This window comes from Pelodiscus sinensis, chromosome 6 (genome assembly GCF_052426305.1).
Source record: "Pelodiscus sinensis isolate ZL-2025 chromosome 6, ASM5242630v1, whole genome shotgun sequence".
In the NCBI taxonomy this organism is placed as follows: Eukaryota; Metazoa; Chordata; order Testudines; family Trionychidae; genus Pelodiscus; species Pelodiscus sinensis.
Window position 1 is genome coordinate 45,759,978 of NC_143057.1, and position 26,481 is coordinate 45,786,458.

Here is a 26,481-nt window from a genome sequence, read left to right on the forward strand (position 1 = left end):
AATTACAGATGTTCTTGATAACAAAACTCAATTAAAAAAGGCATAAAATACCAAAGTCAAGAAACTTATTCCATCTTTTGAGAGAGACATTGGGAATACAAAGCTGTTCATCTATGGATGATAATGTTTCTGCATCATGACCAAATACTATTTACTTGTTATTTCCATTTTTTTAGGAAAGCAATTAACAATATTCTATCAGGATTATATTTTAGAACTAAACATGAAAAATATTTATTTTTTGAGACATAAAATAAAATCAGATTGATTCATCTATTGTGTAAAAACCCAACACATTTCCCAACAATAACCTGTTTAAATATATTCCCAGAACAAAGAGCAGTGGTCTCAAGTCAATGTGGGGAAGACCTAGATTGGATATAAGGGAAAAACCAGTTCACTAAGGGTGCGTCTAAACGACATTTCTTTATAAAAAAAGGGATGTAAATTAGATGTATCAAAATTGTAAATGAAGCCGGGATTTGAATTTCCCGCACTATATTTACATAATGGCTGCCGCAGCTTTTTTTTGAAAAGCTGCTTTTCGGAAACCCTCCTCCCGCATACTCAAGATGGGGATCTTTTGATAGAAATGGCCCATTTCAAAAGATCCGGTAACCCTCAAAAAATGACATACCCCCCCCAAGAGTTTAGATGTACCCCAAGAGAAATTAGTTACCTAGAGAGGTGGCAGATTTTCCATCATAAAGGTTTTAAAATTAGGCTTGACAAAGCTCTGTCTGGAACAATTTAGTTGGGGGTTGCTCCGTATTTGAGCACGGGGTTGGACTAGATGACTTCCTGAGGTCTATCCATGCCTAGGTTTCTATGATTCTGTGAACTTGATTCAGTGGTAAATATTGTGAAGAAAAACATAGTAGCACTTGACTACTTGTTTAGTTTTTTTTTAAATTTGGATTACCTTTATAATTTATTGTATAGTTTCTATTTTCCTTTTCTCCTGGAGCAGTTTACATGTATATCATTTTCATTTTGAGTCTGTAAATTCTATGATTAATTTATATAAAGTCAACATATTTCTTAAAGAAAAGGTGATGAGTCTATGTCAGTTTCCTGTTAAGAATTGTTTGAAAGTTTACTTTAAAATTATTTTTGTATGTACATTCATAAACTGCAATCTTTCTTACCTTCTTGCCTAATTTAGGGATCCCAAGCCTACCAAATCAATTGGACTCTTTCTGTAGATTTAATAGGGGCTTGGATCAGGTTCTTAGAGCTTGGGGAACATGTGGATAGCTGTGTGCTCCAACTATAGTAGAGGGAAGCATTGTGCCTAGAATTCATGCCTCCAGGGACAAGTGGTGTTACTTCATCACTAAAAAAAAAAAAAAAAAAAAAGAATAACCTGTCTCCTTAACCATCATCTAGTTCTAGTACTTGCCAGGACATATAATGTTATGATGCAGAAACATGGCCTTGTCACAACTACGCTAACATACATCTCTGTCAGGTAAAGATTCCACCCTTCTTGTGCTCCCCAACTATGACCACTTTTTATGCGGGTGCACTACTGGAGAAGGCTCACTTTTGCATTGTCTGCTCTCTAATGCATACATGTGTGACCTATATAATTTGGCTTAGAATCTATCATACTTACCATAACACATTATCTTTAAAAACTAGGATCATTTTTTTAAAGTTTGTAAAATAAATTATGCATCATATTCTTTACATTCAAAGCAGGATTCAGACATAGCATCAGGTTCTGCATTCTGCACTTTCCCCCAACCACACACGAAGAAGGGGTCCAGAGATGAGCAAGAAAAATTATTACGTCCAAGGAAATCCTTCCGCATGAATAAATAAACATTGAAAAGGTCAGGACTGTGTAATTTAGAGTGGAGATTAATAAGAGTTACATAGTACAGGTATAAAACTAACAAAAGACATAGAAAAGGTAAATCAGGTGCTCCTATTTTCTTTCTCTTGTAATATCAGAATATACACATTCAAGAAAACTGAAAGACAAATAGTTTGAAATTGAGAGGAGATATATTCTTGTTCAAACCATAATTAACCTTGGGAGCTCACTGACCATATATTTCGTGGCAAAGAGCTTAGCAAGAATTGAAGAACAAGGGTTTGACTATATGGAAATCTATAGCTACATTATATAGGTATCTTTAAAACATAAAGAGATAAAGATATTCATGCTTCATGGAATAAGGAAACTACCAGACAATTTTACATTTTACCTGCTTGCACTCATAGATTTGCTAACATCAACTTCTTTGAAAGGTCAGGCACAAAGTTTGGAAGAAACTTTTCCTGCAGGCATGTTATTCCATAATTGACTATCTTGTATTTTCTACAGTTTGTTCTGAAGGATCAGATACTAACTCTGTCAGAAGCAAATTACTAAACTAGATGTACCATTGATTTAAGTTGGCATGGCAGTTCCTATGTTCATATGTACACTGAATTTACTATTCTAATTTCCAGAGTGCATAAGAGATTTTTTTCAAGGACAGTGGATTAAAATGCTGAACTTGGAGCAGTCTTTAAGTACAAGCAGCTGCACAGTATATTAAGGAAGATAATTGGCTGCCATCCTGAGCAAAAATAATTCAAGTAAAATCTTAACTAGCAAAATATCGCTGAAATGTAAGAAACATGGATGAATATGTAACCACAGATAGGTGGAACTTAACCTGGGACCTCTGGAGCTTAGTGCATGAGCCTCTAGAGCTTGAATTATAAAGCCAGTTGGCTCTCAGCTAAGGCTGTAGAGCTCACTCATTCTTATCTCTCGCTGTAAGTGGTCTAAGTGCCACTAAATGGGACAGTTCATCACAGCCAGCAGGTGTGTGGGTTACAAATGCTTTGTAACCCACACACTTATATTTACAAAAACTTTACATATATATACTATGAAGGAAAAAAGAGAATTTTTCATTTCATTTATCTACTACATTCTTATGTTTAAAAAAAAGTAATTAAAGGCAAATTAGTCAGAGCAAGTTCACAATCACTGGCTTACTAGATTATTAATAAGGTTTTATGAATTTCAGATAGTACTAGAATTGTGAGCAGGCTGAGTAAATATGGCAGTGGTGTTGTTTTTTACCAGAATTATCCATCTGTCCATATATTTTATAAAAATATAGGTGGATGAACCTCAGAAGGTGCAGAGAATGGTTACAACTGGCCCTATTCGGGTGCTCTGAAATGAGAGTAGAGTACACAATATACTTTCAAATGCCTTCTAAATGATTGTTTTGTTTGATTGATTTTCCCCTTATTTGTTGCCCCTACAAACGCAAATAATAGTTCCAACCTCACTGCTCAACCTCATCAATTAAAAGTCTTCCAAATTCATGCTGGTGCCAGGGATAATGGTAGCCTGCACTGCACAGAGACAATAGCTTGAGTGTAGCATCATTGGTAGTAGTAGCCTCTCTAACAGGGACAGAAGAGTATAGCCATGCCCCTTTCTCTCACCTCTCAGCCTGCACTGGGAGAGTTGCTCATTATATATAATCTAATGTAGCCAAACGAAGTAGCCAAACTCCTGATCTGATCCTGAGGTGGAATGTCTCCAGGAGCTCCCATTGGGACACTGAAGAAGAGTACTCCCTTTTGCCATAATGCAGTGTACAGCTATAGATTTTTTTTTGTTCTCCCCAATGGCTATGTGATAGAGACCTTATATCTATTTACATTCATATTTATTTATATGTGTTTGTCAATAAATTGTACCTCTGCAAGAAAGAGTTTATAAATGGCAGTCCCAAAAACAAAAAATGTGAAATTGGTATAAAGATAACAATCTACTCTGTCTGGTTTAAGAGACTGAGTGAGAATGAAGTTTGGGGTTATTGAAAGATAGCAAAGCCTGCCTCCAAGTGTACTCCTGATGGTTTGAAATTGTTGGGTCTTGGTGGAAAGGTAGAGGGCAGGGCGAGAGACATGCTAGAGTAACTATGTAAAAAGTAGCATTAAAAAAAAGGAAGGAAAACAAAATGGCTTAACTCCCCTTTACTGAGACTCCCTTTTATTGAGTTGTTTGTGGTTCATGAATGTTTATGATAGAACTGAAATTGGATTTTTCTATATCTAATGATAGAAAAAGTCTCAAATCTGTTCCACTGACTTTTCTCTATGAACACGTGACATAAGATCTATTGGTATGTGGCAGCCACATCTCTCTCAAATGCTCCCCAATCAGTATTCGTGAGGACCTCAAAGTTCTCATCTGAATTAATATAAACTTTAGCCTACTCTTCTTCTGGGTCCACAAGGCTGGTATCATTATAGTACCGTGGTGTCCAACCAGTTCTGAAGCAGTAGCCACTAATAGTGGCTACTGCTATAGTGAACTAGGCACACTCAACCGGCCAAATAGCTAAATGTGGCTAGTGGTTAGCATGTTGGGCACAATGGTTCTAATATGAGCAAGTGTGCAGACTGACATTCAGAAAACTGAAGATTTTCATCTGTTATGGTACTGGTCTGTTTAGGTCACGCTTCTTGAAAAGACCACTAAAGACCACTAAAATGGACACTGAATGGACATGGGAGGTGGGAAGTCAAGGGACCAAAACTAAATGTGTTAGTTAATAGTATTTATTCAAACAATGGTTACCAATAAAAGGGTAGCATTGCCAACAGTTAATTCAGCCTTTATTTAATAGCTACCTGGTATTCCATTGGCAAACATTGCCTTTCAAATGCCTTCTAAATGATTGTTTTGTTTGATTGATTTTCCCCTTATTTGTTGCCCCTACAAACGCAAATAATAGTTCCAACCCCACTGCTTAACCTCATCAATTAAAAGTTGCTTTTGCTATTTCCTTCCATTTTTGTGTCTATAGCAGTCAGAAAGAGCTTCAGTGTTTTTGTTTCATAGCTGGATAAGTGGTAGCTTGGCCTATCTGATTTTTCAGGATTGAGACATTGGTGACACTCAAAATGTCAGAACAAAATGTTCCAACATGGTCCATTGGGAAACGTGGAAAACCATGGCTTCCCTGATGCCATTGCATGTGAAAAGGCACTGTATATGACAGTGTGATTCCAGGCTGGCCGCTTTATCCTGGATAAGTTCTTCAGTTTGGGGATTTCAGAGAAAAGTTGCACAAGCTTTTAGTAAGTAAGGACAGTGGTTGTTAACCTTATTCATCATCCACAGCACTGTTGTCCTCAGCTGCTTGCTGTCAAGGAAACTCAGTGAAGTCCAATTAAGATAATGAATGATGCTGTGAATGCAAGCCAGCCCGTACGCTGAAGGGTTTGCTACTCCTGTCTTCAGTAAAGAAGCTGCATATGAAATTGTGTTTTTCTTATCTGAACCTCTTGAATCTGGAAAATTGCACTGACCAACAGAGCCTCCCTTCTGATTTCTAGTGCCCTATGCAACCCAAGCACCTGTACTCTCTAGTCCCCCACCAGGGAGCAGGACAGCAGCTCTGTGTGTGTGGAGGGGGGGCGTTGTGCTCAGGACTGTAGGGCGAGAACAGGGCAGGGAGGCTTATGGGGGGACTAGGTGGAAGGGAGAGTGGTGAAGCCTGCCAGAGCTATGGGCCAGTAGGTTGAGCAGGTGGCAAGGGAATTGGGACCACCAGACCCAGGGGGGCTGTCAGACCAGGGGGTGGGAGACTGGAGATACAGCCACTGGGGCTTGGAGGCAGAGTGGGGGTCTGGAGGATTTGGCTGCCAGAGCTAGGAGATGCACTGTGGGTCCTGGGGGCAGAGGGTTTAGACTGCTGGGGCTGGGAGGTGATCAGAGCAGGGGAATGGGGGATTTTGCTGCCAAGGCTGGGAGGCAGAACAAAGGGCTTGCAGGATTCAATTGCCAGGGCTGAGAGGTGGAGCAGGTGGTGGTGGATTGAGGCCACAGGTACTGCAAGTGGAGCAGTGGGAAAGGAATTTGGGGCCATAGGAATAGGGGAGGGGAGCAGTCAGAGCAGTGGGTGGGGGACTGGGAGATTTGGTCACTGGGGCTGGGAGGCAGAGCAAGGGTTGGAAGATTTGGCTGCCGAGGGAGGGAGGTGGACGTGGGACCTGGGAAGGGCTGAGGGTTTGGGTCTCTGGGGCTGGGAGGCGGTCCGAACAGGGAGTGGAGGAGTGGGAGATTTGTCCACTTGGTTTGGGCATCAGAGCGAAGTATGTGTGGGATTCAACTACTGGGGCTGGGAAACCAAAGGTCTGAGAGTTTGAGCTTCCAGGGCCAGAAGGTGGAGCAGGAAGCTAGGGGATTGGGTCACTGGGACTGGGGGGGGGGGGGGCCTTGACCAAGCACTGCCCTCAGATGGCACTAGGCATATAAGGCATAGGACACTACTTAATTTGGGACACGGTGTTGCCCCAATTTAGTGGTGCCCTAAGCAGATACCCATTCTGCGTATGCCTAAGGATGGCCCCTCTGAACAATTTTCTAAATTTCTAACACTTCTACTTCTTATACAGATTAGAACATGGAAACATGGAAAAAAGTTATCAAAACATTTTAGAACCTTGGGTTGAAAGAGTTTAAACATAATTAAAGTTTAGGGAGAAGGCACATATGCTTAATTGGTAGAAGAATGTAAAACTAGAGAAAATTATTGAAATATGATTTTACATGTTCTGGAGAATGAGTTATCTGCATTATAATTGTTACTAACTTTTCCAAATTCAGCAAATATACCAAAATACCAGATTCATCATAATACACAAAGTAGGTAAAGAGGGTTAGTATAAAGGGAGAGGAGAGGAAGTGACATAGCACTCTTCAGGGTTGACATTAATTATAGACCTCTAAAAACTCAATCTAAATTGTTTTGAATTTTTTGAGCATTGTGAAATGCCTACCAGTGACTAGCTGTGAGGTCAAGCAAGGCATAGCTGGTCATTGGGAATGGATTTCTGTTTTTGCAGGATTAATTTTTCAAAAGCTGCATGTGGGAACCATGTTGCCTTGTTAGTAGCTAAATCCTGGGTATTAGGAATATATCAAAGAATGAAACCTTAAAGAGAAGAGCTCTAATTTAGCATCCAATATCAAACTGGAGCTTTGATCCACTTCATAGCAGAAATTCTTGATATAGGGATCACCCCAAATAATATGAGCTAATCTAGCACAAAGGAAGTTACATCTCTAACAACAGTCAGCATGTGTGTGGCCCATCACCATTAGACTGTGTGAGGACCACCATATTTAAAAAAATTCTTTATAGCAAACTCTCTAGTCTATTGTTGCTTTTTTAACATTGAATACAGTTGTATTTTATTAGAATCAGAGATTGCTCTGTACCCAAATCTCTGTTCCAAGCAGCTATCAAATTATCAATGTTTGGCAGTGTTTTGGGCCATAAAATTGCGGAAGGATATTGCTTACTGACTAAAACCAGGAAGTTTTTCTCTGAACTAATAAAACGTGGGAGTTTCCAGCGCTCCCAGTGCATTTAGTCCAAATACATTTGTAAGTAGATGCTTTAATTAGAGATATTTCCATGCGGTGGAGCAGGGCCAGCCAGATTGTTGCTGATGATTTATAAATGAATTAAATTTATTATTGCCAATTAACTGTGACAGTCATATTTCCTGTCTCCATTCAGTCTCACCCATCAAGATTTTGACATCAATTTTAAGAATAGAGTTGCTCAATGGGACCTTTTTTTGTGTAAGAAAGTATGGAAGCAAAACTTTCTAGGTATGTTTGACTCTTAGCAATTACTGTGGGAGCTCTGGAGCCATCAATTCTATAATACTTCAACCCTACAATGCCTAGAAGTGGGATTTGGTTTAATTTCAACCTGAAGTGGGATATGTGGGATCATATCCAACAGTCATAAAGATGCCTGACTTAACAAAAAAGGAAATATAATAATTTTTAAAGTTGGTAAATATTTTAAAATGAATATCATGTGGGCCTCAGTTTGCTTGGTGGGTATTGTGTTGCTAAATCATAAGGAGGCTCTCAGGAAGGAAACAAACAGAAAATGAAAGTATTTACAATAAAGTCATTGCAAAAGAATACAGGGATCCCTGGAAAAACAATCTTTGGAGAAATTAATTGGGGAGGACCCTTACCTAGTGCTACCCAGCCCTGATAAGGTTTACTTTTCCCAGGCATAAGCCTAGGATGACAAGAGATACTAAAAGATATTGGCCTAAGGAAGAAATGAGTTCTCATCGGCTGCCCAGCAGGAAAATGCAGGCAAAGATGCAAATCACAAAAAGCAGGCCATCTCTCCTAACAGAGGTGAAGGTGTTTGAATTTACAAAAGTCTGCAAGGAAAGATTAAGAATTAGCAAGAGGAAACAGGCATATAGATCTTAATTTTTACCCTTTGCTTGGTGTGCTATATACGTTGGGTGTATAAATAATTATCTATTTTGGAGATGTTATTTGAGTTGCTTTAATCATCCTCTTGTCACAGTTTCTGAGAGGAAAAGAGTCTACCCTTGCCAAATGCACTTGGACCTTCTGGATCAACTTGGTAAATGGAGAGATACAAGCCTATTCTACAGTTGGAGTCTGGTGCATGATTCTCAGCTCACATAGACATTCCTTCATTATAAAAAATAGCAGTATAACTGCTACTCATTCCTGATACCCAGAAACTACTAGGTAAAATAGTACCAAAGTGAGTACATACATTGGATGAATCGTTCAAACTGCTGCCTGTGCTACCTGGTGCTACATTGCTATTTTTAGCACATTAGCTCAAGCAGAGCTAGCACAGGAAGATAAATCCGAGGTGGGAATCATATACTAAGCTCCAAGTGTAGACATAGTCTGCAAGGTTCCACTCAAAGGCTACATCTAGACTGCAGGCTTCTTCGGAAGAAGCTTTTTTTGGAAGAGATCTTCTGAAAAAATTTCTTCCGAAAGAGAGCGTCCACACTGCATAAGTGCATCAAAAACTCAATCTGCTTTTTCGAAAAAGAACTTCTAGACTGAATGGATGTGCTCTCACGTGTAAGCTGTGATTGCTGTGGACAGAATGGCCATCAGGGCACCTGTGATTTTTCCTCTTTCCTCTTCTTCCAAAAGAACTCCCTCTTCCCCGTCCACATACACATTTTTGTGAAAGAGTTCTTTCACAAAAAGGATTCTTCCTCATACAATGAGGATTACCAAATGCTAGAAAAAACCCTGTGTTCTTTCAATTTTCTTGCAGAAGAATGTGATTGCAGTGTGGACATTCCTCAAGTTTTGTTGGAAAAATGGCTGTTTTTCCGACAAAACTCTGTAGTGTAGACATACCCTTAAGAGGGGTGAAGGTAGTGCAATGTCTCCCCAAAGGATGCATTTGCGGGGCATTGAAAGATTTCAGAAGTGAAGGTATCTGTGTAACACTGTCACCTGTGTTAGCTGAAAGTGATTTGATCCTGAGTTTAATTTGATGCATTTTTAACACAAACAAGAAATATGAGCTTGTCTTTCAAAAACTAAGAGTATTCACTGAAAGTTCTGAGATAAAACAAATACTTTTGCACCTTTTCCACAAAAAAGTTATATGTACATGCAAAATTTTTCAAAAACAACAAAAGCATATCTTGACAAGTATCATAAGCATGCCATGTGACCTGACTGTCTAATGGAAACTAATCACAGTGGAAATTATGAACAAAGGCTAACTGCTCCTGAATAATCTATAAACCAAAAATGATCTGCAGGAAGTATGAAATAGGTATGTCACACAACAAAAGAAGAACATGGCGATCGGCTCACAGGCAATTGGGAAATGGGAAAAAATGAAAATAATATATGCACTGAATAAAAGTAAGCAAACTAAGGACAAAGCCACTGGAAGGTGTATAAGGATCTTTTTATTAGATTCTGTAGTGTATTTTTTTATTTTAGAGATCCAAGCATAGTAATACTTACATGAAATGAAGTACGCTTTTCAGATGCTTTCTATAATATTGATATTCATACCCTCCTCACACTCTGTGTGTGTATATGTGAATATATATATCTCAAAACAAACATCTTTTTCTCAGAAAGTAAGCTTATCACAGTTACTACCTCCCATTAGTGGAGTGAATACCCCAAGTTCAGTCCGTTAGAAAATCTGGGCCTCTTCAGTGCCATGATTCCAAGTATTTAGTTTCCTTTTCCCTTTCATTCTAATTACAAGCTTCATTTCAGACATTTTTTATTTCTACAAAATGTAATACAACTACAATATCAATTTCCTACACATACTTTATATTTAGCTATTATAGTATTCCAGGCATTTACAAGGACTACTGACAGAGACAAAAATTAACATTACCTTTGTGCTATATTCCATATGGGTTGTGTTCAGCTAAATTAAATATTAGACAGGATTGACAGCTAATTTAAACCTAACATTTCCTAGGTGACATACTTACGTGAGGCTAAGTTCTGAGATAACCTAATTGGTTAAAAAATGTGTCTTGGGTTTGTTTGAACAGCTGGAAAAAATGAATTAGAGAAAAACAGCTCAGTTCTAACCAATATGGTGTAGGGGGGAGGACTTTTATTTCTGTTATAAATCAAAACTGAATTACTGTAACTACATGACTGTTTCTCATTCAGCTATCGACATGGAAATTATATACAACTAATTCATTATATTCCTTTACACCATATTTTTTTAAGTCTCAATTTTACATCTTTAACCAGGACCTTGTGTTTTATGTCCAGTTTTCAGCTAATCAGCTGGATACTGTATCTTCTTCTGCAGATACATAAAATGTAAGCTTTCCCTTAAAATGGTTCTAGTATATTTTGTTGCAAAGAATATACACATAATCTGAACTGAACATTAGCATATGCAGTGTTGTCTTCCTGAGTCAGCAAATAGTCAGCCAGGCAAAATAGCGCAGAATATTAATCCTTCCCTATTCATCTTACTTGTGACTTGACTCTGGAGATTATTTAAAATATCAACATTAATTGCTGTCTGGTCTACAACAAATATTCAGCTGATGTATTTAGCATTACTCATAGGAGATAAAAACATTTTCAGACAGTGCAATTTTTGAAGTAACAGTGTCCCTTTAAGACCAAAGTGTTAGCCAGCTGCTATCAACTGTGAAATGTGACTCAAATTTGTACAAATGAATTCATGACAACATTTGTTCTTATTCGTATTATCCATGAACCATTGTACTAAGTGCTGTACAAACAAAAAACAAGACGACTATGGTCCAAAGAACTGGCAATCTAAATATAAGACAAGCAATACAGAGACATGTAAGCAGAAAGCTGAGGGAATAAAGGAAACAATGAGACAGTACTGGTCAGCATAACAGGCAATAGTTTCATCCTGTCAAGTTTTTGGGGGACGTAATGTAAAAGGGGAGTTCTTAAGGAGGATAATGAGGTGGCTGTGCAGATGTTTCAGTGCAAAGGTGCTTGTTTGAAAGTTTTCCTGCCCTGGCATCATGAGGTGATTCGAGGTTCATCAACAGTGCAACAGTGAATGAGAGATGATAGGCAGAGTAGAGAGAGACTGCGAAAGGCTTGGAAAGTGAAGCGAGAAAGCTTGTGTTGGATGCAACGGAGAAAGGGGAGCCAATGGAGAGATGGAAACAGAAGCGTAACACACTTAAAACAACAGGCTAGGAAAATGATCTTTGCAGCAGCATTGTCAATGAATGTGTGCAGTGCAAGCTTCTATTTTTCAAGGCAAGAAAAAAGGATGAGACAGTAATCAAATAATTATTTTCTATTGTAATGTAATTGAGAGGATATTCTCTTGCTACTGTTCATAAGGATGTTGTCTATTTGTATAAGGATTTATTAAATGTAGCTAGCTAACTGCAATATCTAGATTCTATGTTTTAATATTATTTTATTGTATTATATCAGTTTCATCCCTACTCACTGCAATTAACAGCTTTTATTAAATTGAATGTAATACCCCAAACTAGTATTAAAACTTGGTGTCTAATAATGCTATTATATATTGGCTGATTGTACAGTTTTATGTCCAACAAAAAATGCATATTTTAAAAGACACTTTTTTTTAAATACATATAAGAAAGCTCATCTTCTCATAAATAAAAACATAATTACAATTGTAAAATGTTTCAGGAGAACATCTCAATATTGACTTATAAAACAGAATTATCTTGCCACTCACAACATTTTATCTATATAAAATTATGTCTTATGGGGATAAGTCCTTCCCTCTGCTCTAATGGTGAAAAACAGTTGTGAACTTTGTTACTTAATTGGGAATTTTTCAGATGACACAGAGCTTTTGTGCCACTCTCCCTTCCTGCCCCTGGTGCATGAACTATCTCTGCACAAAAATACTGAGGCTGGAACATCCCTATACCTCATTAACATCTAGCTTCTTGACTTGGCCTTTGAGGCAGTGGGCAAATTACCAGGTGTAAATTATAACAGTCCTTCTGACTTCTCTAACTTATGCTGTGAGTTCAGACCAGCAGAAATCAGGAGCCTCCAGGATGGCTTAAATTCACCATTACCATCCTCCCCTGCTCTTGCAGAGAGCACAGTAAAATAAAAATGAAATAGTAAAGAAAACAAAAGGAAAATGAATTAGCAATGCTCCAAATCAAGTTTTACATCTTATAAAACAAGATGGAGATTCTTTTACAAGGAGTCTTTGCTTTTCACAATGTTAATAAATTAACATCCTAATAGATTGCAGATATTTTAGAAGTCTTATAAGCAATAGCTTGGGGAAGCAAACAAATGAGGCAGTCTTTAAGCATCTGCATGTTCTTTCCAGTGTTCTTATAGAAGTTTGAGCATAATTTTGGATGGCCACATATAGTTTTATAAGTCTACTACTTGTTTGCCAAGTAAAGAATTAATTTGTTAAGTAGTGACTAAATCCAGTTGACTCCATCAAAATGGCATATTTTTTTATACCTGGTCCAGAGTTTAGCTTTCTTGGAATTCACTCAGAAAGGCTCATTCTGATTCAGCTGCCAGAATTATCATCTCTCCTGTGCCATGTAAAGCTGACCAGGAGGTCGAGAAACAACTTCTGTTCTGTGGTTGTGAGTAAAAAGCTTCCTGCATTTCTGACATTGAAAACACTCATGTGAACAGTAACTCCACTGATAACTTTATGGTAGGGAGCTGACTTATATGAGTAGAGCCTTGTAAATCTGCAGATATCCACTTTGTATTTGTGGGTATCCACACCCGTGGACGGAGATGCAGATATCCATAGCTCTTTTCTGCTGATATGGATGTGGATACAAATTTTGTATGTAGAACTCTGCAAATTTGTGGATATCTGCTTTATATTCATAGGCCTCTGCATCCATGGAAGTCAGTGCAGATATTTGCAACTCATTTTTGTTGATACATATGTGAACATAGATACAAATGCTGTATCTGTGCAGGGCTCTATACACGAGAACATTCCTGCAGTGGATCATTGACTGAATGTAGGTGGGAGTTGGTACTGGTCTTTATTTCAATATTGGCAAAGCACATGTGTAATCTAAACTATTACAATTATTGATATTAAAGTAGCAATTAAGATTAGATCTTCAGAGCCTCTTTCCTGTAGAACTTTCAGTCTAACTAGACAAAACAGACAAAGGGAAGAGAGGGAAATAAATGCATGAAAAGGACAGTGAATTGCCCAACTTTAATGCAAGTTCAGAGCTAGAAGAAAAAAAAATCCAGGACTACGTATTTCCTATCCAGTGGATATTAATTAATTTTCTTTAGGCAATTTTACAAGTACTCTTTGGATATACCTCCTTCCTTAAACATACACATGACAGAGGTGTAAGGCTATTCCTTGTCCTGCTATGCTGAAAGAAAGATAGGAGGCATTTGCTAAGGTTTTGATCATTCTGCAACTTACTTAATAGATGTCCAGAAGTACCCAGCAGATATGACTGTACAGTGAAGGTAAATCCCATGTTCATTCACTATCTACCGGGGGGAGGGGGGGCGGGGGGGTCTGTTACTCCCCTGTTTTCCATGAAAGCCCATAGCCCACTCATGGATGGGACCTCACCATCCCTCTGTGTTGAATGGAGGTTAGTGTGGGCTATAAGAAAGAGAGATAGGCACCCTGCCATACCAGTCATAGGATTCCCTATGGAGTGTTTGCCCCACACTTACATAATGAATTGCAGCATCATAGCTTAGCTTCCTTCACTTCTTTCCAGAGCAAAGCCCTCCCTGATCCTGCTCTGTGGAAAGAGAAAATGCTCTTCTCCACCTTGGCCAGTCTGATGGTAAGGAAAAGGTTCCTTCACAGCTGTTGTAGAAAGAAACAGGTAGTATGATGCCCATAGCAGGTCCTGCCCAAATCTACCTTTACAGCTCCCCTCTTCTTCCAATCTTGGGGATAAGCCACCCTTTTGTAGAGTCTCTCTCTCTTTCTTCCCCCCTCCCTTTGTGTCCATAAAGCACTATTTCTTCCCCCACAAACCGGACAATGCCGCCCTTCTCACCCCAATGTTGTGTGGTCGTTTCAATTGACCTGTAGACCTATGTTTTAAAAATGGATCTCTTTAGTGGACATATCCAACCATTTGGATCACAATCAAGTACATGCCATATATGTACAAAAAAATAAAAATTGTGCTAGTAACTATCAATTTGTCCCTATGTGTTTTTATACTGTTCAGAGTACTTTTAAGCCAATTATATTTTTAAAAATCAATATGGTATACAATAGTTTGGCATATGTGTTTAGCCTCTTTGGTAATACTTCATAATTTATTAAGATTAATTAATTAATGCTATGCTACAGTGGCATGGTTTATGAACAGTACTATGTCTTCCCAAATACCAGACAGTGATACATGCAGCAAGATGACACAGGAGTGGTTTCTACGTTTACCTTATTGTTAAATGGAGCACTAATTAGACATTTTAGAAGGACCTGTCCATATGCTGAGCACCTCATGCATGGTACTGATAATTCTTAATTTGCATTTGCTTCACCAGAAGCCAAAGATACTCCGAATAACCCAGAATACATTCAGCACCAGATACAATGGGGCTTTAATTAATTACTCAGCAGGCTCAAATTTAGTTCTAAACTATTTCAGCTATTTGTCCCCACAAATCAATATCATCAGGAAAGAGACACCAGAGAGAAGCGAAGTACTTGTCCATTCAGGCCAGAACAAAATGATTGGGAACTCAGACATATGTTTATAGCTCCATTCCACAGCCCTTTACAAAAAGCACTCTTGTTGCTATTGGAGACCTTGATTTGATCTTTAAGCAAGCTACATATGTCATGAAAATCAATAATCCTAAAAAGAAAAATTACATAAAGGTTGATGAATCAGAGCGATAAGAAAGCAGGTATGTTGTCATGTAAGCCAAGCCAACATTCCATCCTACAAATATTCAGACACCTAAGATAAACCGTCCTCAACATGACATAATTTGATACCTTTTTACTATTATTTAAAATTCTCTCATTGCATCTTTCTCTTTCACATCATGCGTGTGGTTACACTCTTTGCCCAGTCAGTGCAATTGACATTTATATACACTTATATACCCTAATGCTCATTTGTTGATCAGGTTACACTCAAGCTAGTGCATCATCACTGAAGTTTGACCTTTGCACAAACACTGTAGTATTCTTGAACTTAGTAAATGAGAATTTAGGATTACAAGACTGAGAGGGACCTTTTGGGACACTGAGTCCAATCCCTTGTTATCAAGTATCAAGATCTATCTTAAAACTAATTAGGTTGCCTGCCCACACTATTCCTAGGAAGGCTATACCTCAACCTCAGTCTTCTGATGTCTAGAACCTTCTGATTTCCAGCCTAAATTTTCTCATGGCCAGTTAGTAACCATGTGTTCATGAGCCAACATTGTCCTTTGACTTAAATAGCTCTTCCCCCAACAGGTATTTATCATCCTTCAGACAGTTGTGCCTGTAGCTTGATTTCTTCTTCTGTCGCTTTTTTAACAGCCAAAGGCTTTTCCTCTGTTGATGCAGTAGTTCTTAACACAGTCCGCAGTCCTTTACATTAGTAAGCAGTATAGGTTGTGTGAATTTAGTCTGGACATTTGTGAGCCAGGGGAAATGTTGGGGTCCTTTCCTATAGTCTATAGGGACCATAGGAAATAATATATTTTATATGTTCTTTCTAAATTTCTACTCTACTCAGCAAACCCTTCTTCCACAGTTATCCTGCATCTTTGAATCCCATAGAATAACTATTTCATAAGAGCTATCTAAGAGTTATTGACAGTACCCCTTCTTTTCCACCCAGGTTTCCCAGCCAACCAATGGCTAGGAACTTATCATCCCTATATTTTGAATGAGGGTTAAGATGGGCTATAGAAGGAAGGGCAGGCTCTTTGCCAAATGTTAAAACCTAACATAACACATCACAAATAACTGCTACTATTCCCAACAGTTTCCCCAGTTCCTAATAAGTGTGAATCCCTCCTGCCTATACCATCTTCTCATCCATGAACTGAGACCCTGCCTTTCTGCCTAAGTGGCCCTATACATGGAACTGGACACATCTCAGAGAATGCTATCATGGAGGTCCTGGACTTGATCTCTTACCTGGCAGCCTAAATTTAGCCTCCAAGATCTCTCTCCTTTCCTCCCTTAAGTCATTGTTACCTACATGTATTGCAATCACAGGCTCCTCCCAAGCATTACACATATGTTTATCTAGAAGTCTTGAGAGATTTGCAGCCTTTGCACCAGGCAGGCAAGTCACCATGTGGTTTTCTCTGTCATTGAAAATCCAGCTATCTATGTTTATAATCCCCCATAACTATTACCTGCCTTTTCCTAATAACTAGAGTTCCCTCCCCAAGAGAGGTATCTCCTTCACTTCAGTGGGGCTTCATGACCACCCATATGGAGGTTTGTTGCAAATTTAGTGACAGGGTTTAGTGAAGATACCAAGGTTGGTATTAGTGTGGTATGTCCTGTAGTTGTTGATAAGAATCATCTTGAGGTTAGGTGGTTGTCTATAGGAGACTGTGGATCTGTCTCCCAGAGCCTCTTGGAGTTTAGTATCCTGTTCCAGGATAGGCTGTAGTATATTGATAATGTGTTGGACAGGTTTAAGTTGGGGGCTGTAGGTGATGACAAGTGGTGTTCTATTGTTGGTTTTCTTGGGTCTGTCTTGAAGTAGATGGTTTCTAGGTATTCGTCTGGCTCTTTCAATTTGCTTTTTTATTTCTCCGGGTGGGTAGTTGAGGTTTATAAATGCTTGGTAGAGATCCTGAAGTTTCTGGTCTCTGTCAGTGGGATTAGAGCAGATGCGGTTGTATCGAAGGGCTTGGCTAGAGATGATGGATCGTATGTTGTGTTCTGGATGGGAGCTGGAAGCATGTAGGAGTCAGTGGGTTTTCTGTAGAGAGTGGTGTCTAATTTTCCATTGCTGATTTGTACCATGGTGTCCAGGAAATGGATCTCTCGTGTAGAATGGTCCAGGCTGAGATTGATGGTGGGGTGTAGGTTGTTAAAATCTCTGTGGAATGTCTCCAGTGTTTCTTGGCCATGCGTCCAGATCATAAAGATGTCATCGATGTAGCGTAAGTAGAGAAGGGGTAAAAGGGGACGGGAGTTGAGGAAATGTTGTTCTAGGTCAGCCATAAAGACATTAGCATACTGTGGGGCCATGCGTGTACCCATGGCTTTGCCACTGATCTGGAGGTATAATAGTAAAGGTGTGTCCTTCTTTTACTATAGCTGGAGAATTATGTCTTTCCATTCAAAAGCTATTACATTTTGGACCACCATCAATAATTTTCTACCACATGACATAGTTATGTTTTGCCTCAGCTGCCTAACCAGAATTTATGTTTTAAACATTTGGGGTTCTCCTATGATTTGTGACTCAAAAAATACCAGCAATAAAAGATTCCAGACAACAGTTAATCAGATTTTTCTATTTAACTAAATAATTGAAAAATGCAAATTTTCAATAGGTTCTCATGGAGTGGAATTTTAAACATTCTTAATATGACATTTTTTTAATGAACTTTTCCAAACTCCAGGGATCAAACTGTATAAGAAAGTCCCTGAAAATGGGATTCACATTATATCAATTTAAGATTATTTCACAGCTCCAAGATTTCAAGACTACAAAATAAATCTCTGATAAAGTGAAACAAGAAAAGAAGAAAAAGGACATAAGCATTCCAGTGAATGAACACTATTATTTTGAATTCTATTCATAAGCTATAAAGATTCAGTCAGATGTTCAGCTGATGAAAATTGACATGATTTGATTGATTTAACTGGAGCTATTCTCATTTGTCATTTATACCATCTCAGGGCCTGGCTTTATTAAACTCTTCCTCTACGAAGCTCCAATCCACAATGCAACATTACATTTGGAAATCTCTTCCCAAAAAACTACTTTACATCCTTAGGTGAAAAGTTCTCCCAATTTTCTTTTTTAATGTTAAACCTTGCCATCTTTAATTATGGCTACATTCTTCCATGGTATTCACATCCAAAATAATCAGAAGGGTTGCTGAGCCCTGCTTAAGCATCAGACTCATCTCTCCCAGTCCCATTTGAAAATCTGTTCTCCTGAGTAGGAGGGGGACTGTTAAGTGTTCTCCTTGTGAGGTTTGAGTCTCTCCCACTCTCGTTTGTCCCCAAACCCCAGTTTACCCCTTTGCACCCAGTAGTAGTTGCGCAGTTTATTTTTATTTTGTATTATATGGGTCACCCCTGATGGGTGCCTACTCGTACAAGGCCGGTTTACCTTCCGGGGTACCGGGGAAGGTGGTTTGGGCCCTCCCTCTCTCCAAATCCCGGCCCAGGGCCCTAAGGTAGGAACCTAGGTCCCTACTCAGTGGAGGGGGCTATAGCCCCTAAACTCCCCCACTCAGGGGGTCCACGACCCTGCCCTGAGCCACTTCTTCCCCTGTTCTGAGTCCATGTCCGCCTGGTGGACCCGGGTTTAAGCTCACCCTGGTTGTCCACGCATCGCTTGCTCTGGCATCCGCCTCCCTCGATCTCCAGTTTTGTTGCTCCTCTCCTGCAGCTCCTCCCCCCCTCAGGCTTCCTTAGCCCCTTTTAAATATCCCGCCATGGCATCCGGGATTCCGCCTCTCCCGACGTCCCCACTCCCCCCCAATGACGTGTTTGGATGACGTCCCGAGTGCTGTCATCCCCTGGCGTCCCTTGTGGCTGATGGGCCATGTCCCCCTCTCGACCACCCGTGCTTCCTCCAGCGGGACCCCGGCTGGGCTTCCCCACAGACTCTGCAGCTTCCCAGACTCCCCGATTCGGCGTTCGGAGGGGAGGTTCTAGTGTGAGGTGGAGGCGCCTCCTCACAAGGACGCACACTGAAGTTTTGTCTAGAGCTACAAGAGGCCTCTGCTGCATTGAGTATGGTTCCTGCAAGAGTTATGCTTTGAAGGCCTCTACCACTGCAGTGTTCTTTAAATTCCATGCCCTAGCAATAAAGATTCTTCACTGGGGGAGAGAAACAGTGAAGTTAATACAGCCATAGGCTCTTACAGATCTTTTAGTTTCCTCTGTCTATAGATTGATAATGGAATATTGACTTAAATTAGGACTGCCTTTATATTTTGCATGCATGATGACATGCATCTTTCGGGATCTTACCACCTGAATAAATTTGTGCTGAATACAGAGACCTGCGATATGCCTTCACAACAAAATAAGATGATTTTGTCCCACATCATAAATCTGTCAGTGGGGCAGTGAGAAAGTTAAGATTTATTAAAGAGCAGTTCTGAAAGACTGAAACACATTTGTGGAGCCCAATCATCAATATACAGGAGAAATACATATTTGAAAAAGGGACAGCCCGTTAACTAAGGGACAGATGGCTGTAGCAAGATGATACCAAACAGTTATTTTCAGTTCATGTTGAGTCCTTTTGCAACATATTCTGCTTTGAATTATTGAAGCCTTCATTAAGTAAAATGAAGGAGAATAAATTCCCACATTCATTTTAGTACAAGTCATATTTAAGCTGTGAGCTGCGGAGGGGTTGTGGATTTGACTTAAAAAAAACAACAACCTTTCCCCCGATACCCCTCCCCCCAAAGGAAACGTCTTATCTTGTAATGTAAGTTGTGTGGTGATAATAGCAACTGTACGCTAGTCTGTATTTTTAGTGTGGCTGCAGATGGATTTTGAACATATTTATTCTGGATGACATAGTGTGCTAGCTGTGGGAAATTGAAAGCCCTTTGGCTGAGAAGAGATATTACTTTTCCTTTCTCATCAAGCTCCTCTGAGGCTGGAGCTGTGGTTATGCTTTGTGGTTTAACCCTTGTGTCGGCAATCTTGTTCTCTCACAATGCTTTTCTTGTTTTTACTACAATGGAGTAAATATTCATTGTGAGGTCTACAGATTTAACCTGTGGACATGTAGACGGATAGTTTGTATGCCATACGAATGCATTTGTCTGGCAGCCGGGGACTGGAATGTAAAAGTGGTAGGTTTGAAAGGAGCCTATTAATATTGAGACTTCATATTAGTAAATGGAAATTGTGGGTGTTTAGTAAATTGTTGGTCAAAACCAGAATAACAGTATAACAGCACTTCCTTTGCTTTGAAAACCAATGGGAGTTGTGAGTGGGATTGACAGAGGCCTGGTGTACACTAAAATGCTAGGTCAATACAGTGATGTCATTCAAACTGTGGAAAAATCTACTCACCTGAATGAGGCAGTTAAAATGACCTAAACTGAGTGTAGATAGTGTGGGATCAAAAGAAGAATTCTTCTGTCAGTCTAACTACTGCATCTGGAGAAGCCCTACCGTTAGTGTAGGTAGTATCTACACTGAAGAGCTACAGTATGCAGTGTGTTTCTGTAGTATCTCTAGTGTAGCCAAGCCCTTCAGGCATTGCAAAGCTAAAGCTAATAGCACCTAACTTTTAGGCAACAAATCTTACAGGAAAACGACTGGTTTTGGTTAGGTATCTAGGCTCCTACACAATGGCTGCGTCTAGACTGGCAAGTTTTCCCTCAAAAGCAGCCGCTTTTGCGGAAAAACTTGCCAGCTATCTACACTGGCTGCTTGAATTTGCGCAAGAACATTGATGATCTAATGTAAGATTGTCAGTGTTCTTGCGCAAATATTATGCTGCTCCTATTCGGGAAAAAGCGCTCTTGTGCAAATGTATTTGCACAAGAGGGCCAGTGCAGACAGCTAAAAGCTGTTTTGCGCAAAAAAGCCCCAATGGCGAAAATGGCAATTGGGGCTTTCTTGAGCAAAACCACATCTAGATTGGCACGGATGCTTTTCCTCAAAAAGTGCTTTTGTGCAAAAGCGTCCGTGCCAATCCAGATGAGCTTTTCCACAAATGCTTTTAACGGAAAACTTTTCCGTTAAAAGCATTTGCAGAAAATCATGCCAGTGTAGACGCAGCCAATGAGTGGGAAAAGATAGATGAATGTGAATGTGATCCACAGCACTCTAGGTACAGGGCCCCCTAAGTTATCTGATGAGAGATGCCCGGGGAGGGGAGTGTGCTAAATTCTGTTCCCCTCATAGGGATAGGCATCTAAATCTACACTGCAAGGAGGTGCCTAGCTCTGCTTGAGACCATGAATGGGAAATCATGTGGAGTGAGGTGGTTTAGGCATCTAAGCTGCTCTTTGTGGGAAATACCTTGCTCCACATAAAATGGCCAGAGGAGACGGTGCCACCCTGCCCACCTTGTAACTTTTAATCCTGTAATTGGAGCCCTCACCTGGGATATGGGAGACATTTCCAACATATTTAAAAAGGAGTCTTCCACCTGACAGGAGAATACTAACCATTAAACTGATAGTTTATTATAGGACTGCCCTGTTGAAGCATTTCCCCTGTGGATAAATAATGGAAAAGCGATTGAAGCAAGGGAACTGCTCCCTCTACCAGATGGGTGATCCAGCCACTAGACTAGAGGTTGTCTCACTGTAAGTCCAAAATACGTTCCAAAAACCTTAGATTTATAGCAAAACAAGTTAAAGCAGTGAATTTTTTTTCCGCAGTTGATTTCCATTTGTGAAAATTGGCTTGTGTGTGTATGTGTGACTTAAGAGTGGGGAATGGGAGAACTTCAGAGGAGCAGCTGCCTTGAACCCAGGATCAGCTGAGGACCCTCCAGCTGGTTCTGGGCTCCCCTGGCATTTCCTCAGAACCCGGGATCATCTGGGTAGTCAGGAAATACCGCGAGGAGCTTGGGATCAGCTGGGGACTCCCCAGCTGATCCCGGGCTCCGGGCAGCTGCTCCTTTGAATTGCACAAATGCGTGGTTTAAAGGGACATCTGTGTGATTCAAAGAGACAGCTGCAGGGAGCCCAGGATCAGCTGAGGTGTCCACAGTTGACCCCAGGTTCCTATGGCATGCAGCGTAGCATGGAGCCCGGGATCAGTGAGGCACTCAGAGTCTTCCGCTGATCCCAGACTCTATGGCTTTGAAATGCACAAAAGCCTGTGTTGGGGACTCTTGTACATTTCAAAGCAAGCACTCAGCGTGCAGCCTGGAGTCAGCAGGACTTCCCGCTGGCCCTGGGCTGAGTGCAGAGCTCTGCATTCCTCCTTTGAAATGTATAATTCAAATGTACATTTCAAAGGAGGAATGCGGAAGTGCCTATCGACTAGTCAACTAGTCAATGGAAATTCCGTTGACTGGTCAATTAACCGCATTTTAATATCCTTAGCCTAAAATGGGATTGCTTCTCATAAAACCATGCAGAAAAGAGACAGAATCACCAGAAAGGTGAAAGAGGCTAACTGGAAGCATGCCCTACTGCTCCAGCCCTGAGCCTCCCACCCCTAGGTGCCCTTTAGGGAAGGGAGGAGGCTGAAGCTCCCTCTCAATTTGTACAGGACATTGCTGGCTGTTCCTCTTCATCAAGAAGAGAAGGGAAAACGCACAGTTTGCTCTATTCCTCACTCTGCCTGAGGAATACAGGGGGTGATGAACCCGGCCCTGTCCCAGCTGGGGGACATGTATTCCTCCCCCGGCTCTGCTCGTTGTAACTGTAGTGGCCATGGAGAAGAGCTTCTCACATGACCCCAAGCTGCTGCAGTGAGAGAAAGCTGTGATAGTCCTCTTTCCCTGAGATATCCTGGGTACTAAACCCCACATCTTCAGCCCTACCTCAGAGCAATGATTTAAACGAAGCATGTACATTTTCAGATTCTCTTTGAAAAAAACAAATATTGAGTTAAGAACCCAAGCATTGCTTGGTAAATCTTATAGTAATCCTATAACTTATTTGTAGTCTGACATTTGAGTTTTGAATGATTGCAGTATGGCACTCTGAGGGGAGTTTTCACACTAGCAGTACTGCTATGAAAAAAAGCTTGGTTATTTAGGAAACCTTTTCTTTTGACTCAGGAATTATTCAGCATCTTCCACCTTGAAGGACTCTTATTTGCAATGTAGATATAAAGTATTTTCCTTAATTCTGTAGACAAACAACTGAAAATTATACCTTCACTAAAAAGCATAAACTCTGTGTGAGGGGGTGTGCATAGCCCACACTGAAACAGGTGGGGTTAAGACGCTGTGGGTGGATGAAGTTCCTCTCCTTCACCCAGACTGGGCATGTGCCAAATGCTGGGTCAGTATAAAAGGCAGCAGAGCAGCTCAGTCTGGGCTGGCAGGAAAGGAGAAGGACCTCCCGCCAGAGCTTCACAGCAGGAGATGCAGCCAGTGACTCAGATAGCAGGAACGGGAGTCCCAGGAGACGGCCATGATGCAACCCACATGGATTTCCAGGGAGACGCTGCTTCCAGGGAACTGGAAGACCAGTGGAAGGAAGTGACCCAGGGAGGATGCAGGAGCAGCCTCTCCCACCTAGGTATACTTGGCATGTTTCAGCCAGATTCCCTGCTGAGGGAGTGGTAGACCATTCTGCTGCCCACAAGGCCCTGGATTGGGACCCAATGGAGCAGAGTGGGCTGAGGTCCCCCTACCAGGGTGCTTGCCCCAACCCTACTGACTCTGACTATTCAGGTACATTGCCCTGAACCAAGGCCTGTTTATAGACTTTGGCTACTAAGCTGCACTGCCCTGAGACAAGAGCTGCCTAAAGACCCTGGCTACTAGGCCACACTGCCCCCAAACCATGGGCTACTTGTAGGTGCTGGCTAATAGACCATACTGCCCTGAGACATGGGCTGCCTAAGAACTCTGGCCGGTTGACCATACTGCCCTGCAAACAGGGCCACTAACCGACTCACGGTGTCACCCTTAGACTAAGGTTATTTGCTGACTCTGGCCATTGGGCAATATTACCCTGCAACGAGGTCTGCTTATAGACTTGGTGTTACCCTGAGATGAGGGAATATTTACAGACCCTAGAGACAGTTGGCGACTCTGCTGCTGAGTAGGCAGCATCATCACCCCAGAATATTCTCACACCTCTGTAAGGGTATCCATATGCCGCCACACCCTGTTACAGAAACAATACTGTTCAAATCAGATGGCACAACATTTAGCAGCCTGCCACTTGATGAGGAGCAGATCAAGATAAAAGTAACATTAAAAGTGTAAAATCTTTCTCTCACCTGTTTCCTTCTATGCTGTCCCTATACAAAAGCTGTAGCTTCATGGAGTGAGTTTCAGGCTCTCTGTTACATAAGCAGGCAGGCAGACAGATAAACTATTAACATTGACAGGAAACTGCAAAATATTTAATATGATTATTTCCTGCATATTTTAAACACATTTACTTTAGATGAGTTTGTTTTTTTGGTGAGTTTTCTACTGAATGACTTTCATGTAGAAACAGGATTTCATGTTGAATATTCACAGAATACAAGGTTTTTTATTTGAATGCAAGGAATAATCATGCTAGAAATTTGATTCAGAGAGTGGTACTGGTACTCGCAGACTAGGAACAAAGTGTGTGCAATCAGAACAAACCCGCAGTCTTGAATGCACCTGTGATGAGGACATACACCTCCCACAGACACAATATTAGCTGCGTCTAGACTGGCATGATTTTGCGCAAATACTTTTAACGGAAAAGTTTTTCTGTTAAAAGTATTTGCGCAAGACAGCGTCTATACTGGCATATGCCTTTGCACAAAAGATTCGCTTTTGCACAAAAGCATCAGTGCGCAATAAATTAACTTGGCTGTCTACACTGGCCCTCTTGTGCAAGAATACTTGTTCAAGAGGGCTTATCCCTGAGTGGGAGCGTCGGAGTATTTGCGCAAGAACCACTGATTTTGTACAGTACAAAGTCAGTGTTCTTGCACAAATACTCGTGGCCAGTGTAGATAGGTGGCAAGATTTTGTGCAAAATCTTGCCAGTCTAGACACATCCAATGAGGTTTAACTAGAGGTGAAGGGCTCAATTAAGGCACCTTGTTGCACCTGGGAGCAGCCTAGGTCCAATTAAAAATGAGTCCCAAGTGGAGATAAGTTGGGGGGGGGGGGGTCTATAAAAAGATTGGGGTTGCAAGGAGAGAGGAAAAGAGCCCCGTGGTTCTTTGCTAGGAAGTGTCATCCTAGTCTGGATAAGAGACTGGAGTGAAGAAAACTCCTGAAGTGGGCCTTGGAGCAGAGCATCAGGCAGAGAGCTTTGGGACTGTAGCAGAGGCTCAAGGCTAGGAGCAAGACTTCAGAGGGGAAGCTTCAAGAGTCAGTGTTAAGCAGAAGAATGGAGAACTATGAGGGTCCAGGCTAGTGGGAAAGTCCAAGTTCAAGGACAGGAAAGTAGTTGCTTTTGATGAAGTGTTTTGTTTTTGCTTTTGAGCTTGGGTAAGAGATTCCCTGGAGAAGACCCGAGGCTACCAAGGATAGAGGAGTCAAAGGGATGCTATCTGAGTGAAATGCTGATATGCTCAAAAGGATAGCACTGATGTGACTTGCCCAGAGGGCTGAACTACAAGAAGTAAAGCCACTGCATTGCCAAGATTGCTTCGGAGGAAAGAGCTGTGGTGCCACATCTAGCTGTGAGGGGCATGTCCGTGGTGAGTTAACCCTTCCACAGTATAACAAGCTGTTCATGTACCATCTACAAACCAAGAATTATTCACCAAAATCATCTGGGAAATAAGTTCTAATAATAGAAAATGAGCTGGATAATTGTTTGCTATGAGTTACAATGTCCCCTCATTTTTAATAAAAGCTAGCTAGTACTAATATTTATGTATATTTTTAATTTTCTTGAGATTTAATATTCTATAATACTGTAGCATGAGCTTATATGTATTCTGATTATAGTTATTCTCTCCTAAAATTATATACCACCATATGTGTTCTCTTGAGGGAATGGTCTTTTTTTAATGCCTCTGCTAATATGTCCTAACAGAGCCAATACACTTTGACGTAAGCCTACTAAAGAAAAAATAAAGTTCTGCCAACCAGCAAAAGAAGAGCGCTATGGTCATAATCATTCATCTTCATGGTTCTCTCTATCTGTACAAACAATGTCCAGAGTTTACTGCTCCATGTAATGCTGTCCCACATCCAGGACACTATCAGATAATATTCTTTTTATCTCTTGGAAAGATCGAGTGCTTCGAGCGAACCTATATTCTCAGTATTTCAACAGTTGCCAGCAAAGCATAAAAACTAAAAGATACAGCCACCTAGTTAGTGACT

The 26,481-nt window shown here is 40.6% G+C and overlaps 1 protein-coding gene across 2 annotated transcripts in view; it reads left to right on the top strand.

The window, feature by feature from the left end:
• Window positions 1-26,214, top strand: part of LOC149524143 (uncharacterized) — a 148,395-nt gene extending 122,181 nt beyond the window's left edge. For both annotated transcript variants that reach the window (XR_016349792.1, XM_089779118.1), the window contains one exon: window positions 25,631-26,214. Coding sequence is in view for 1 of the 2 variants with exons in the window: in XM_089779118.1 (XP_089635244.1) it covers window positions 25,631-25,639 (9 nt within the window). In the remaining variant the exon portion in view is untranslated. The remainder of the gene's footprint in view (window positions 1-25,630) is intronic.
• The last annotated feature ends 267 nt before the right edge of the window (window positions 26,215-26,481 follow it).